The sequence below is a fragment of the Bradysia coprophila genome (assembly GCF_014529535.1).
Source record: "Bradysia coprophila strain Holo2 chromosome X unlocalized genomic scaffold, BU_Bcop_v1 contig_173, whole genome shotgun sequence".
In the NCBI taxonomy this organism is placed as follows: domain Eukaryota; kingdom Metazoa; phylum Arthropoda; class Insecta; order Diptera; family Sciaridae; genus Bradysia; species Bradysia coprophila.
The window spans coordinates 2,209,342-2,226,081 of record NW_023503302.1 but is presented as its reverse complement, the minus strand read 5'-3'; the positions used below and the strand labels follow the sequence as shown (position 1 = coordinate 2,226,081).

The window sequence follows — 16,740 nt, the reverse complement described above, 5'->3', positions numbered from 1 at the left end:
TTCTAATTCGTTTGTTGCCATCATTGTTACAGCAAATATTTGATTGGTAATTGAAATTGAATCGATTCGAATTTCGATTTTTAACGGAACTACTGTCTTACAGGTGATAGAATTGCGCTGGTTATTCTGTAATGGCAACGGAATATCATGTTGTCGATGATAGCCTTGTCGATCAAATAGCGCACCTTCACGAATCCGGCTACAGCCGATACAAGACCGAAAACAGCCATTGTTGGAAGAGTTTACTTTCACTGCAAATTTTAAGAGAATTTCATTTTGTTATCCTGATTCATCGGTAGATTCGCTGATATGAGATTGTACATGGAAAATAAGTAAATATTGTCGGCCCGAAAGCACGTCGAACGTCCTTTACGCAATTTACAGCACAATTTCGTGCTAATACATTTTTTCTCTGTAAAGATAATCTGATAGAATTATACCAAGGTTCCACCAAAAATGTTACGTAATAAAATGAAATTTAAAATTTTGAAGCCAGTTGGGTAGAACAAATGGAGTGTTTTGAAATTCTTTTCACCTTCTTATCACTAAAAAAACATTTAATCTCAAAAAGAGAAATAAACATTCTGAAGTTAATCGATATGCATGTATATGGCAATAGAATGTATGGTATACACGTCGTAACGACACATGAATTTACGCTCGAAATTATATTTTTCTCGATTGATTTCAATATTTCTCGTTTTGCGAATAAGATTTAACACAAATTCTGTGACGGACTATTTCTGACAACACCCTGCGGTGCTGTTTCTTTTACTTCCATTGAGGAATGTCAACTGTTAAGAATTCCTTAGGCCATAAATGAGCGAAGTCAAAATAGCATGTTCCCTAATGGCAATTTAATGAACTTTCACGCTGCACAAAATATTGTAACGCAATGCCATTCAATTTTTGCATGAACAGCGGTTTCAGAGGTGAAACCTGATTTCGCATGAACTTTAGAATAGACCAATCAGATGACCAATTCTATTTCTGCAATATTTTCGTTCAAATTCAAATAATTTGGTTTTGCATAATCGTACCTAGATACCATAACGTCTCATTTGTCTGATGAGATTGGTATATATGGTGGATATTTAGAAGCGTTATAACTGTAAAGGTAATTTTGATGGACATCTGAAACGTGTGGGCTTATCCACGTGTAAAATGTGATTTTAATTCAGCTGTTTATGTTGGTGTGACTACATATAGGTAGAAATTGTCTTTTGTTTAGAGATGCCTTCAGTCCTTTTTAAATCGTCTTATCAATTTTTGGAAAATCATTTCAAACATCGAACAAACAGAGTCTATTACTCATGCTCTTTGACATTTCCACCCTAATATTTAACAAAACAAGTTTCTCAGGTGTGATCAACCGTTTATATCCGTAAGTGCACATTGGTCTGTTGAATCATCGATGTCGTCTATCGGGAAAATCATGAAACATATTTTTTTTAGCCATAAAAAGTCCGTATAGATGACTGAATCATATGCTCACAAAAATCCGAAAATCATGGAAATTAAACATAGCACAAAGACATATGTTGTGTTACCATAGTTTTGGTTGAGTGTATGCTAAAATGTGATTATTCAATCTGTATGTTTCCTGTGTCGACGATATTTGTTTTATATGCTTCTAAGATGGTGGGTCCGGTGGGCTTTAAATTCATTTCAATGTTAAATTCGTTCACATATGCGTCTTTGAAAGCAATCAATTATTCTGTCGGGAAATTCTAATAATATCCGATCGGGGATCTGTGTCCCTTTTTCTTTGTTTCTAACAAAACATAATAATCAAAATGACTGCCGCTATAAACGTAAGTTAAATGAAACCTGCACTTCACATCTATATGCACTCATGTTTTATAAAAACTTATTTATATACGAAATGAAAACACAATTGTGGACTTGATGAATTTAACATTGGTGTGTTAAACGCTAGCTACCTTTTGCGTTAGAATTATTTTTTTTAATATGACGGAAAACCGAAATGATATTCCGCTGGTGTGACGAAAATATTTCGAGCAAATTGTTTAATCATTCATCAAGCATTTCACATAAATTGAGTTAAATTTCATTCTTTTCGTGCATCTTTTAACGAATTCAACAAGAAGAAGTAAGAAAAAAAAACTTTAAAACTGGTTTTGTTTCCAGACGTCTTCAGGTACAGCAAGGTATATGTAACCATGTTTCATACATTTCTTGTATGTAAATTCTTTTGACCCGAGCTCGTCTTAAAGAAAAAGAAACCGTTTCGGAACCGAAATTTGTCACTTTTATCGGGCTCTGATTTCTGGCTAAATGAATTTACCTTGTTTGGCACTTTAATTACAATTTACAAGTCACTAAACATGCGAAAGTTGCTATTGTTAAAAAACTTTATTCCAACAAAAAGAAAAAGAAAAACGCAAACTTGTATATAAAATTCGAGTTGATTTGGGTTGAGGTCTTCAGCGTATACTAAATGAATGTTCAGCTTCGATTTTTCTATATCCCCCCATTTATTCGTGATCGCTGTCGTATATGGTCTTTTCATTCGTTTTTTGAAAGAGAAAAATGCTACCAATTCATGTTCTCATCTCGTTCGTTCAGACCATAGCATTGTTCAATCCATACGAATTTTCGAAACGATGTAAAATGTCTCATCGTTTGGACGATGTTATAAACATGTTGGTTCAGCACAGAAGTCTTGCATTAACATTTTTACCTGCACGTTTTGAAAGTAACTTCTGTTTCTTAATTTTATTAGTCGTCTTTGACTGTTCACTGTTCTACCTTTCAATAATAACAGACAATTCAAGGAGCGAATAGAACGTTTATCTGCACATTATGGTGACTTAAGTTAAAGTTATTGCTAATCTCAGTTTCAAAATGAATCTCAGTCGAAGCAGTTGTATTTATGCGCAAACAATTCATTGATTCACGTGATTATGAATCAAAATCTATTAACTTATTGAATACATGTTACATGACACATATATACTCACCCTTTTTCGAATGCATCGCCGGTGAATCATAATGTCCTTCGGGCGACAATGGATAAATGGGTCCGATGTGATAATTACAGAGCAGAAGTTATGTAAAAAAATAATGTTTGTTTCACATCTGTTTCTAATTGCATTAATGAATCAAACCGCAAACTCGCTAGCAATACACAATAAACAAATTATTGTCATTGCAATTGAATTGAATTGCATAAATTATTTTTACCTTATCATTTCGTCAAATCGAGGTATCAAATCAGATACGGGCTTTTTGTTTGTGTTAACTTAATTTGTATACAATGTACATTATGAAACAAAAGACCCGTACTAATATTTGCAGCTTTAAGTTTTATGCAAATTTTACATAGCTCTAAAAATTGTGTCTGCCTTTAGATCATCTATCAAGAAAAAATCGAAAAATTCTAACGATTTATTTTGAAAAACTTCAACTGCGGAGATGTTAATATCCTATTGTTCAAATTGTTATTATCAATTCAACCGGCAACATATTTCACCTGTAGAATTTTCGATTGTGTTACTTCTGCTGATCTTGGTATTTTCAATTGATAAAACTAATCTTGTACTTCGATAGTTTTAACATTTCAATAAAGCTATTCTTCGGTAGTTTTGGCTGTCTCTGTCCATAACTGACTTAACCGTCCAAATTCTTTGCATTATACCTTTGAAATATATTGCATGTGTGCTAAATATCAGTAAAACATTGAGCTGAAGGTACGATATTACAGCGACAAACAACAAGAACCGCAAGAACCTTAACAACTCATTCATGCGTAGAAATTTGGACGGTTAAAAAATGATTAGCAAAGAGTTAATGAACTCTAAGTTTATTTTGCAACGTTTACTTTGAAAATGTCTTAGTGGCTTATCCACAGAATAGAACAAGAATCTTACAGGCATTTAAAACGTTTAGCGAACGTTTAGTAAACGATGGATGGCCCCTACGAAGCAATACTTATATCGACATTTAATTGTATAGTTATAATCGAGCAGCTCTTACGTAATTATGTATACCAAAGGATTAACACTTTGTAACAATTCAGCTTGAATGTCACATGCAAAGTCGTCAGTTTAATTTATCATTTGAATGTTTTTTATCAATTAAACATTTTTATTAATTGATCAAATTGCACGCATAGGCATATCTTCTACGCTTATGGTACCTCAGATAAAAATGTTGCTTATAAGCAATAATAAAGTTCTTGATGCGCTTAAAACAACAATTTATTGTTGACCTCACTCGTTTTTGTATTTTTTTTCTATTGTTGGTGAAAATTGAACATATATTATGACGGTAGGTTACAAGCATATTCCAGTGACAAAAATGTTTACCATATAGTCTGACTATTTTATCACAACTTCCCATTTACTCCAATGCACGTAAAGTGTTTTCCGTATATGTTGAATAAAATGCATGAAGCATGAAATGTTGATAAAAGGCAACGTACGTTGGTTCAATATTTCTATTTATTTACTAATACGAGCTAGCGAACTGCACTGGTATTTAAAAAAAATCATTTTTTTAATAGTCACACTGAGTTCAGCTGACTGCGCTTCATACTATCTACATATATAATATACAACTGTTCGGTCGGTATATCATACACATTTACCAGTTCACTTGAGATCTGTGGTTCGTTAAAGAATGAGCTCACATGTTGGGCAGTGTATTTGAACTTACATTATGTTCAAAGAATTAATTAATTAAAAAAGTAGGAACAACACACAGAGTACAAGCGTCCACGTTGGAACGTGGGTAGATAAAATCAGAAAAACTAAATCACAAAATCAAGATGTCAACAGAAACGTTCATAACACTGAACAATAAAAACAAAGTTGTGCTGAAGTGGGAGAAATATAAAAATTAAAGACCTGAAATCCGGCGACAACATTTACAGATTTCTAATTAATTATTATTTCGGTCGAGATTTGCGTCGAAATCTTGGTTCAAATGTACATACGAAAAAAACATCACCAGATTCTTACAGACTACAATTACCAATACAATTTATCAAAAGAAGTAACAGATTTCTTATAATCTCAGCATTTTCAACAGATTTGTTACTGCTGTCGTTGTCAGTTCTTCGTTATATTCTCTTGGTCTAAGGACTAATGACGGAAATTGCACAAGATTTTACCCTAGAATGCAATCTCGTAAAATGGTTTTTAAAGATATTTTAGAAAGTATCCTTCATTGGAGCTTGCAAAAAAATTCGTGCAGGCTGAGAATCACAGATTCAAAAATTTTGTGAGTCATCATTTAAATCTTATAGACCTATCACCGTTATAAAGAAATGGAACAATTACAGTGGTACTTTTGTTGAGCCCTCCAAAATTATTTTTTAATTTACTGTCTTCATCTAAATTTTTGCTTGAACAAGACACATTTGACCATATGCCATTGGTAGGCCTCCCACACAAAATTCAACCACATCATTAAGAGGGTTTTTTTGAAAGTGGACCAGGAGCTGTTTGGAAAGGTACTGTCCAGGATAAACGGGGCAAGCACAAATATCTTACATGTCCTGTACCTGCACCAAAATATCAAAAATAATGTTTCTGTCAAATGCCAGAAATTTTAATTAACTTCAAAAGGTGATATATCGCATCAGGCGAATGTTTATGGTTAGATCAGTGGATGCCCTGATATAGGCTTAACATAGCTTTACAATTGTACCACAATTGTCATAAAGTCACAAGTTCAGAATACTTTTTTGGATATAAAGGGTGTAGTGTTCCTTCACTCGATGTCTGTAACCACTGATCTAACCATAAACATTCGCCATGTGCGAGATATCACTTTTTGAAGTTCATCAAAATTTCCGCCTCTTGACTGAAACTTAATTTTAGTCATTTTTGAACAATGGTACAGGACATGTACGATATCTGTGCTTGCCCCGTAACTCCTGGACGAAACCTATCCAATGAGCCCACACACATGTATGCCCAATGGGCATTGCCCATAGTCTGTAGCAACAGTAAATCACTGACAAAAAACACCCTTTTTCGACTAAAGGTTGCTGTTCACGAGCCAATAAAAGAATATTAAAATAAAACGACTGCGGTTTTAGATTATTGGGGACAAGGGCTAACTGGGCATGTAAACAAAGAGTCGCTAAAAAAAAGATCCGACGGAGCTCTAAGAAATTTAGGTGGTTTTTGCGCAAAAAGAAGGAGAAAATAAGGAATTCTGATGTTCAAATTAATGAGAAAATTAGGAGTTCTAGAACCAAATATTTCAAACAAACAAAAACATATCGAAAGAGATGTTGAGACGGAAAACATTCGTTCCCACACATATCTTTTCAACACCGATTTGTGAAAGTCCCGCTATGCTTGATTTTCGTTGCGATTTTCAATAGAAATAGAAGACCAATGATGAGTTTTGTATCTTTAATCAATAGAGCTCAAAAATAGATGAACTTGGATTGTAACTTCAGGCTATGTTAGCAGAACTTCTACCATATGAATTGATTGCTAGTTTAGTAACTTTGGAAAGGAAAGTATAAATGTGAAAAATTAAATTTTGGCAAGAAATTAAATGAAAAATAAGGAAAAATAACCAAATTTTGAAAAAAGGGGAATTAGGATGATATATCAAAAATAAGGAAATTAAGAGGAGTGGGATGCCTGCATCAGTGGACATTTACAAAATTTTAAAAAAATGAAAAATAGCCGGAAACACTTACAAATTCAGTTTTTGTTGTTGTTGTTGTAAACAAAATCCTATATGGCATATACACCGATTCTAATCATGCTTCCGCTAAACCTGCCTTCTCTTCTTATCTTATTCGATTTTATCTTATCAAAACTGGAGGATTGTAAAACATTCATTCGGCATATCTCACACGCATATTAACCGGATCACAGATATTGTGAACAGTGATAATGTTTGTGTTGTCGCGGTTGAAGTATACATCAAATTAATTATCACTAATTAGTAACGTTACACCTTGTAAATGCGACGGACAAAGTAATTTTTTTTAATTAGAGACTTTCGATGTTAGCGTTAGATTTGTCGTAGCATTGTTAAAAATTTCCCTTTTTTCTTGCAGAAAACTTTTATTAGATCTCGTTCCGAGAAATGGGCCACTGCCTGTTGATCCGAACAAGCACAGCATCGTTTCGCTTTATCATATTCATGTCACTAGTGCAGAAAATGCTAAGGCATGTTCGGTAAGTTACATTAGGTAGAAATACCGGCTTTAAAATAGAGGCAACTTTGTATCGATTCCTCATTGATTCGGTTTCAGAGTCGTGGCACGTTGAAGAGAAAGGCACAGAAGCGGACGTTCACGTATCACGTGTATTTTTGTATGCGTGATTTCGGTCATCGAATTGGCGACGATGCGGAAATTTTTTTCTTTCTCTACGATGGAAATGCTGCCAGAATGCGGCCGTTATCGGAGAGATTTCTGGTTCGAATATCGAAGGATGGCTTCTCGAACTACATGGAAAAGCTTCACAGTAATTGCACGGTTTTCATTGACTTAGGTACGATTTTTGGATTGGCTTTTAAGTTTCATTTAAAAATATCAAAATTATTCAATAGGAGAGTCAGAGATACTAGCTGATCTCTACTTGGTGGCGAATGTGATACGAGTTGGGAAAATTTTGCACTCGGAATCGACAAAAAAGGGTGACAAAACAGCTGGATCTCATTGTTATAGACGACCGTATGGGATTGGTGTGCTTCCGCTAACCGATGCATTGATAGACAAATCAGGTGGTGATCCAGAAGAAAAGGAGTTTAGCTTCAAGGTAATAGTTCTTACACTTTATTTAACTGTGTCATCAGATGCTCGCAATTCCAATTTTGTTCACCCAGATATTCCAGTGCGAAGAGAAAGACTACCATCAATTGCACGAATTAATTATTAAGAAGGCTAGCGGCAAATTTTCACCAATCAGTTCGACCAACAGTCAAGGAAGCTATCAAAAAATGCCGCTTGTTGTTTCCTTGAAATTGATTCATGGCGGGCTCAGTCAAGCTAGATCGGAACAGCCAATGTTATTTCAAGGGTCCACAATAACAAAAAAAATTGGCTTTCCCGATATAATCATGCCGGGAGATGTGCGGAACGATATATTCTTTACATTGGAGAGGGGCGAATTCGAAAGAGGCGGAAAAAGTACGGCCAAGAACATCGAAGTAACTGTAGCCGTGTATGATCCGGCTGGCAATCATCTAACCGATTGCTTGCATGGTGTGTCGTCCAGCGTATACAAATCGATGATTTTATACCACAACAATTCCCCGCAATGGAATGAAATGTTGCGAGTGAGTCTGTCGATTGATAAATTTGCCACTGCCCACATGCGGTTCGAATTTAAACATTGCTCCACGCGGGACAAGTCGGAACCAAAACTGTTTGCATTCAGTTTTGCACGCTTAATGGAACCGAACGGAGCGACAATAGCTGATGGATCCCACGAATTGATCGTTTACAAATGTGAAGATCCATCGAAATTGATCGCAACGAATTACTTGAAGTTGCGCTGTTCGGCCACCGACTATCAGTCGACTTTGGACAGTTCGCCCTTGTATCATCGCAGTCCGAAGGAGGTGTTTACGGTGAAGTCGTTCTTGTGTTCGACGAAACTTACACAAAATGCTGACCTACTTTCGCTTCTGCAATGGCGTACGCATCCCGAACGTATTCAGGACTCGTTGACTCGAGTGATGAAATTGAAAGATGAAGAGTTGGTGAAATTTTTCCAGGACGTTTTGGATGCTCTTTTCTCAATATTTTCCAACGAGGAAGGCAATAGTACCGAGAACTCTGGCTCGGTATTTCATGTCCTAGTCAGCATATTCAGCTTGTTGCAGAGCAACAAATTTCAACATTTCAAACCGGTCATGGAGGCGTACATCGAAGATCATTTTGCGGCCGCCCTTGTTTACAAAGGTCTCATGACGTCCGTTCAACATCTCGCTGAATGGGTAAGATTACGCTTGATACAAACGGAATTCGATTTAATAAATTTTTGCTTAGTTGCCGACCGCAGAACGACTGGAGCCAGTCCAAAAATGTTTCGCTTCGTTGGAATACATTTTCAAGTTGATCATTCAATCGAGGAAGCTGTTTGCAAGAGCTACAGGTGGACAGTACGAAGATTCATTCAAACAAGACTTGTATTCGATGTTCGGCGTGTTAAGTGCAATGCTAACGATACCAGCCAATGAAGACATTATTCCAACACAAGAAGCGGTACTTATGAATGCCAGTGTTGTACTCGAACAATTGTTGGACACACTACCGGCAAGCGAGCTTGGAGCATTGGCAAGAAATATACTGGATTCCGTGCCGCGGGAATCTCCTGGTCGAATAGTTCAAGCCAAATTGCAGGCCATCAAACATTTTGTTAGCGGAAAACTGTTCCACATCGACGATTGTCGATCCATTTTGCTGACGAATGTGTGCAAGCATCTTCGCTTACATTTGGCCAGACGTGATGAGTTAATGATCTGTGCCGACATCCTGTCAGAGATATTGACCCACCTATTCGACTTAAGAATGAGGCAAATGGACAAGCCATCAAATATCTTGCAGCATGATTTGAATGCACTTTGCTGTAACACCTTGGACATTCTGATGGAGACCATCATTGTCATTGTAGACGGATCACCGAATATACCACCGTCTTTGGTGTCCGCTCTGCTGGGTATGCTGCAACAATTAGACGAATCTCATTACATGAATCTTTGGGAGAAATTGTCGGCCAATGGCAATTCTAAAGATTTGAAAGATTTTCTGCACAAGAGCTTGATCGTGTTCAAAGAATTAATGGCTCAAGACTGGCAAGTGTTCCCCAGCAATTGGCTAGTGATGAAGCTGACTGCAAACGATGTTGTGCGCAAAGCCATGGAAGAATTCTCAAAGCCACTGGTCTACCGCTTTCTTTCCGATTCACAACTGTGGTGGTCATATTTTACACTGGCTGTTACATTTTTAACTCAGTCCTGCTTGCAACTGGAACAGTACCATGAAGCAAAACGACGGAAAATTTTACATTCGAATGGTGATATGCGCGTCATGATGGGCTTTCAAATACTCAGTATGTGGTCGCAATTGGGCGACTATAAATTAAACTTTATTCCGTCCATGGTGGCACCGTTTTTAGAAGTGACTCTCGTTCCCGAACCGGCATTGCGTAAGGCTACATTGACGGTGTTCTACGATATGATGCAATGCGAACAGGTAAAATGACGAACGAACGACAATGAATTCAAATTCTCCCGTACACGATGGTCATTTTATTTCCATTTAGGTGTCGAGAGGATCATTTCGTCTAGTCGAAAGTGAATTGATTGATAAATTGGATTTGCTTATCAGTGAGAACAAAGGAGATGATGAATATCGGGAACTATTTAGCACCATGTGAGTACAGAAATTCTTTGTATAGGCATAAGTCGCTTACATCCTTCCCATTTGGACTTTAGACCCAGGCTTTGTATCGAGGATTTTTTTTTACATTTTATTTAGTAAGTTATCTTATGACCCTTGAAACCTTGAGACCCTTGGAGACTTATAGACATTTTTAGGCATTATCTCGATACGAATATTTTCTTGTGCAAATTTTTCACTAAATACAAACTTATGTTACATGCAAACCATTTAGGGAGCATCTGAGCGTTGTGTAAGTGTAAATGTTTACCAAAAAGATTTTGTTTTAATTCATCGGCGAACAAATCTATTCAACGTCGATGACGATAATTAACGATAACAAAATTAACTTCAGGTTGCTTGAGCGTGTCCAACAAGACGATCCCGTTTGGCGTGAGTCGGGCGCTGCGTTTATATCGTCCGTAACGAAATTATTGGAGCGTTTATTGGACTATCGAAGCGTTATGCAAGGCGACGAAAATCGTGATAAAAGAATGTCGTGCACGGTGAATTTACTAAATTTCTATAAGAACGAAATCAATCGCAAGGAAATGTATCTGAGGTAACGTTCTGCTGACAATTTTTTGAAATTGTTTCCTTCGGTCTGAGTTAATACATTCATTGCAGATACATTTACAAGCTGCACGATTTGCATTTGCAAGCCGAGAATTATACTGAGGCTGGTTTCACATTGAAATTGTATGCGGACATGCTGAACTGGGATCGTGAGACAACTACATATGCTCCGAATGACGCAACCGGACAACCGGAATGGCAACGGAAAGAAAAACTCTACAAAGAAGTAAGTTATCTCAGTTAGTCCGTTGGTTATCGCCGAGGCGACGAACTCCTTGTGTTCACTTATACAGTAAGGTATCGGTCGAATCCGTTGAAGTGAAATATTTTGCACCAAAGACCAACAGATTTAGTGACTCGATTACCGTTTCTACACAAAATGTCTCTTCAGTGGTTGCTCGGTCGTTATAGCAAAATTTTCGCGTCTATTTTCAGATCTTAAAGTACTTTGACAAAGGAAAATGCTGGGAAAAGGGTATTCCATTGTGCAAAGAGCTGGCCGATTTTTACGAAACGAGACGATTCGACTACAACCGGCTGAGCGATACGTTGATATTAGAAGCGAAATTTTTCCAAAACATTCTGACACAAATTCGACCGGAACCGGAATACTTTCGTGTTGGCTTTTACGGCGTTGGATTTCCACTGTTTGTTCGGGTAAGCTTACAGCAATTAACTTTTGAATATGAATGCGGAGAATGCGACGCTAAAACTTTTGAATTCTTTGCAGAACAAACAATTCATTTACCGCGGTTTGGAGTACGAACGTATCGGCGCTTTCACACAACGGCTACAGACCGAATTCCCGCAAGCTCAAATTCTAACGAAAAATTCGCCTCCTGATCCAACGATTTTGGCCGAAAATGGACAATTCATTCAAATCAGCAATGTTCGACCAATTGCCAATAATCCTCACTTTCGCACATCAACGGTTGCCATACCAGAGAAAATTGCCCGTTTTTACGAGGTCAACGACGTAACAAGATTCCAACACGACCGGCCCATTCACAAAGGTCAAATCGACAAGGAAAATGAATTCAAAAGTCTGTGGATTGAGCGAACCACAGTTGATATAGCGTCTCCGTTGCCCGGAATTTTACGTTGGTTCGAAATCATTAATAAGTAAGAGTGAAGACGGACTCTCGAGTTTACATGTTTTTTTCTTTAACTTCAATTCGATCTTTGTAGGAATGTCATTGAACTGACACCCGTTGAGTTCGCCTGCGAAACGATGGAAAATGTTGAGAAGGATTTGTGCGTACTGATTGCCCAATACAAATCCGATCCAGCCAAAAATATCAATCCATTCTCAATGCGCCTTCAAGGTGTAATCGATGCCAATGTCATGGGTGGTATCAGTAAATATCAGGAAGCATTTTTCACCCCTCAATTTGCTAGTTCCAACGAGGGAAAATTTCAACATGCCAATGTACTGCGACTGAAGAGTCTCATTTTAAAGCAGATGTCCATTTTGGAAACAGCCTTGGAATTACACGGTCAATTAGCTCCCGTTGGCGTCCAACCATTGCAGAAACGTCTCCTTGAACGATTCTCCCAGCTCAAGCAAAGTCTTTCCGGTATGAACAAATTGAAGCGACAGAAATCGGAAAGCATCGTAAACACGCCACTACCGCCACTACCTCAACATCAGCATATTGAAAAACGGGCCACGAGTTTGAATTGCCAGAATAACTTCTACGAACACGACGACATTTACACACATCCATCCGATAATTCGTCATTGAAACTGGTCAACGTTGACAGTATGATGAATTATAATGAAATTCAAACGACCCCTCCGATACCATGCCGACCGAAATCGACCGGATACATTGCGACTAATAACACAACGCCCGGAATTCCACCCAAACAGCTCAAAGATAGGTCAGCACCTCCATTACCGCCAAGAGGCATGGTACCAAACGATAGACAGAACAATGGCGTTGATAAGCGGTCATCGAACGCAGCACTGAAGTATGCCATCGTTAATATTCCGTTGGATGTTGACGCTGCCGAACAAAGTTTTGACCAATGTGACAACAGGGGTGACTTTTTCGATAATGGGAACAACGACTCGAACGATCTCGACAATCCGACGAATCGCAGTTTGACTGATAGTAGTTCCGTGCCGGAATCGCTAAACATACAATCGATGGACGAAGACGGATGTCGAAACGCTCCGCCTATACCTCCGAAACCGATTGGTAATAATATCAGTGTTGCGTCTGAAGAAAATGACGTTGATGAGTAGAAGATTGCCCGGGGATTTTCTTTTTAAACAGTAAGGTAAAAGTAGTCAGAGAAAAACCAGCACAACGGAAAAATCGAAGGAAAATGAGAGTGAGAATATAATTTTTGTAATGCCAAAGAAGAGATTTTTTTAATTTATTTTTTATTTTTTATATAAATTATGCATGTCAAGTCAAATCAAACCGCCAAGTCATTAAATTTTATTCTATACAATGCAATTGTTTCATTTTATAGCACGCCGAATATACTGCCATACTCTGAATAAATATCGAACCGGAAACCGTCGCAACTAAGCCTGTAAATTATCTTTCATTCAGATCCATGTTCTCAGTGGAACGTTCGGGAAAGGACTAGAACATTGGAAACCTCCCGGAGACCAGGTCAGATTTTTTCTGTCAAAGTATCTGGGGTCCACCAGTGATTCAGGTTACTCATTTTAATTTCTACTGATGATGATGATGATGACTCGGCTAGATGGGTTTCGGTATGACAACTAGGCTAGGTGGGATTCGGTATGACACACTCTCTGGTGGTCCTATAATTACCACGAGATTCTTCAGGAGAGTATACTGGACAAAGAATGTTCCCGTATGCACAAAAACATTTTTCTACTCAATATTGAACCAACAGAGACCAGGAACCAAGACAACCAACCCAATCCTTACACCTTTTTAGTTTTTTGTTTGAAAATTTTTGAGCGGAATCCACCGGGCATTGTTACCAAAAAAGTTGGTATTTATTATCAGGACACCAAGCTCTGCCTAACCAAACATCATTCAAAATTCAAAAATTAATAGGCTAATAGTGATCGTCGAAGCAAAGTTCTTCTACTTTTCTTCCAGTCAATTGAATTGTTGATTTTAAATGGTAATTAATCACTCATACTAATGCAAACAATATGAAGGGCTCATGCCTGACTTTCGTTCTTGCACAAACATTTTTGCATGTCCGCATGTATACGGAGATGAAACAAAACGAAAGCTCGTTGACACTTACGCTTCGCTAAATATGTACATGTTAAATTGTATGACCTACTTCTTCCGTAGAGTGATTCTGCCTAGCCACCAATCGGATGAATTGGGCCCATAACAATAAAAAAAAAACAAAAAAAAAAATCAAAAAAAAATTCGGGAAAGTTTGTTTTTGTGTTTGGTTACACATTTTTGTATTGCATTGAAGAAATGCACAGCATCGAAAGATGCGCCTAATTATTTCACAAATCGAAAAGAGGATTTAAGTCTCTTCTTGTAGGGAAACATTTAGAAGTTCTTTTGAAAGAGATTGAAGCAGTTGATGTATTTTGTTACGTAGTCGCCTTGAACGAATTTGTTCTTGCGAAAATTTTATGTTTAAAACGCAGCTAAAGGTGTTTCTTTTTCTATTTGAGTACGAATCGCGGGATCTGAAATACTTTCAAGAAATCTACAAATTCTTGTAGTTTTTACCTGTGAGGTTATGAATTTTATTTTGGGAATCGAAAATGATGCTGAAATTTTGAGTAAAAGTAAAAATGGTTTCAAGCCAAAAAAAAAACGTATTGACGATGATTTCCTATTTTGAAGGCTAGTGCTGAAGTGAATTAAGTCGTGGACTGTGGCCTTGGTAATAGTTAATATTCAAATGCAAGCGAAACTGAAATTGTAATTCCAAAGCTGCAGGTTTATTTAACTATTTGAACAAAACATTTCTTCGCAATTTGCATGCAAAAAACGACTGAATTTTTCCAAAAGAAATGATTGTTTGCACAATCCGTTCAGTTGACATCCGGGTATGATCAGTGGTTTCTCATTGTATAGAAACAAGACGTCATTGTCGCCATCAGCACAGCTAAAACACAAAGTTTTTTTTTTAACAACCTGACTACTGTTACACCCAACATTACACTTACTCGTATCGCATAACTGCCAAATTTGCGGCCATTGGTGAAATTAAGCTGGTCTTCCATAACCGTTGACTTTGTTGTGCAAAGTTGTGTCGTGTCAGCGGAACATTGTCTTGGAAAGCGCCAAACGTAACCAGCATAATCATCAATGGCGTTCCATTTGTATTGTAAATTCTTGCTTTGTGATCATCAACATCATTTGATTGAAGGAAGCTCAACAGATCTTGCATGAGAAAACAAGGCAAATTTTCAAAAAGTCTACGATAATCGGAAAACCCATAGCCACTTCGATAGTAGAAATCGAGATCTTGATAGTACTCCAGTACTTGATGATTTGCAACCGAAAAAGCTCCACATAATGGTGACGGTGCGCTTAAATTAAAGACTTGATCATACTCGCAGATCGTAGCGAACATTTCGACCTCATTCGCTTTCAACGCATGCGATCCATGGAAACCTAGTTTAGCGCTAACCTGACTGAGCATTTGTTCGTATTCGGGTCCCTCTCGAAATTGTAAGTGCTCGATTTGTGCAGACGTAACATTATTCCAAAGTGGACACGAAGTCTGAGGTAGAAGGAAAGTGTCAACTGCAGGTACATCTTCGAATTGAACAAGATCAGATTTGTTTGCTCCAAATAAACCATCAGCAAAGGCACGCAGACTGAATTCAGACCGTTGTGTATTAGCAAAGCGAAAAAGATAGTCTTGCAGTGAATAAGTTGACGACAATACTGACGGAAAGGCAGACTGGTAACGTTTGGCCAGGCCTTCTAATTCATCCCAACCGGAAGTAGTTAAATGTTGCGAAACTTCTAACGTTATGTTCGTATCGAACGCCCAGTTTCTTATCAACGCAATATCGGCAGCACATAACGACGTCCTTCCATTTTCGTAATTTGACAAAACTGCTCTGTGTAGACGTTCGTAATTTTCCAATATGTTCACCAAATTCCCGACGGCAGGCAATCTCGTCCCGTGTCTGCTAACTAGCCAAAATTTAGACGGGGTACAGTTCGATACATTCGGATATATTGCCTGTCCTCGAACCGTTTCGTAGGCTGTAGTTGTTGCAAACATGCCAATTTGAGGTCGAACTGGATCTTGAGAAAAGCAATAGAACGGATTGTGCATCGATACACTTCCATCGGTTAGCATGACAGCTAAGGAAACGAAAAATAAATGTGCTATAGCGACCATTGTTAGTCTGTTTTAGAGTTTCGCTTGTAACTGATTAGTTTGACTATTTTCCATCGAAGCAGGGCACTTATGATCAAACTATTATCTATCTCTTGAACGAAATTGTTTATCATAGGCTTTCGACACAATAAGAACTAGATAGCGATACTCTCGCGCGTGTTACAGCAAAATAGTCTATTTACAAAAAATTTAATCGACATTACCAAATACAATGGTAAACCGTCTTTCGATTTTAACCTTTCATAGACAGCAAACATATTCGCAGTCAAAGCAGTGCTTTGCCGCAGTATTATTATCAGGTCTATTACTTCCTTCAAAGGCTCTATACCAGGCAAAAGTTGACCGATTTTTAAACGTTGGATTCGTTCCTTACATCCGCCGTTTATACAATGCGACAACAAATGAATGAGGGTATAGAGCCTTTGCTTCCATCGATCAAAGTATTT

The 16,740-nt window shown here is 37.6% G+C and overlaps 2 protein-coding genes across 4 annotated transcripts in view; one reads left to right on the top strand and one right to left on the bottom strand.

Moving 5' to 3' along the window:
* The window catches only part of LOC119068103 (dedicator of cytokinesis protein 3), a 27,160-nt gene extending 13,740 nt beyond the window's left edge, over window positions 1-13,420 (top strand). The window contains exons 1-13 of one of the 3 annotated variants that reach the window (XM_037171529.1): window positions 6,871-6,972; window positions 7,055-7,175; window positions 7,253-7,493; window positions 7,552-7,760; window positions 7,828-8,943; window positions 8,996-10,201; window positions 10,272-10,381; window positions 10,623-10,640; window positions 10,743-10,949; window positions 11,015-11,189; window positions 11,399-11,620; window positions 11,694-12,085; window positions 12,152-13,420. In XM_037171529.1, the coding sequence (XP_037027424.1) occupies window positions 6,959-6,972; window positions 7,055-7,175; window positions 7,253-7,493; window positions 7,552-7,760; window positions 7,828-8,943; window positions 8,996-10,201; window positions 10,272-10,381; window positions 10,623-10,640; window positions 10,743-10,949; window positions 11,015-11,189; window positions 11,399-11,620; window positions 11,694-12,085; window positions 12,152-13,214 (5,094 nt within the window). In that variant the 5' untranslated portion in view covers window positions 6,871-6,958 and the 3' untranslated portion in view covers window positions 13,215-13,420. Of the gene's footprint in view, window positions 1-6,870; window positions 6,973-7,054; window positions 7,176-7,252; window positions 7,494-7,551; window positions 7,761-7,827; window positions 8,944-8,995; window positions 10,202-10,271; window positions 10,382-10,622; window positions 10,641-10,742; window positions 10,950-11,014; window positions 11,190-11,398; window positions 11,621-11,693; window positions 12,086-12,151 lie in introns of those variants that run through there. The other 2 variants (XM_037171527.1, XM_037171528.1) reach the window with 2 other exon arrangements.
* Window positions 13,421-14,829: 1,409 nt separating this feature from the next.
* On the bottom strand, window positions 14,830-16,429 carry LOC119068066 (multiple inositol polyphosphate phosphatase 1-like). The gene is made up of 2 exons (XM_037171468.1): window positions 15,102-16,429; window positions 14,830-15,040 (listed from the first exon to the last, which is right to left on the bottom strand). Exons 1-2 carry the CDS (start codon window positions 16,292-16,294, stop codon window positions 14,878-14,880), a joined length of 1,356 nt encoding a protein of 451 aa, XP_037027363.1. The 5' UTR covers window positions 16,295-16,429; the 3' UTR covers window positions 14,830-14,877.
* Between the last annotated feature and the right edge of the window lie 311 nt (window positions 16,430-16,740).

What these genes read in the sequence shown, in the direction of transcription:
- LOC119068066 (XM_037171468.1), bottom strand. Translation starts at nt 16,294, where the DNA reads ATGGTCGCTATAGCACATTTATTTTTCGTTTCCTTAGCTGTCATGCTA. An exon ending in TTGGCAGTTATGCGATACGA is followed by an intron (nt 15,041 to 15,101) that starts GTAAGTGTAATG and finishes TTTGTGTTTTAG; the next exon opens with CTGTGCTGATGGCGACAATG.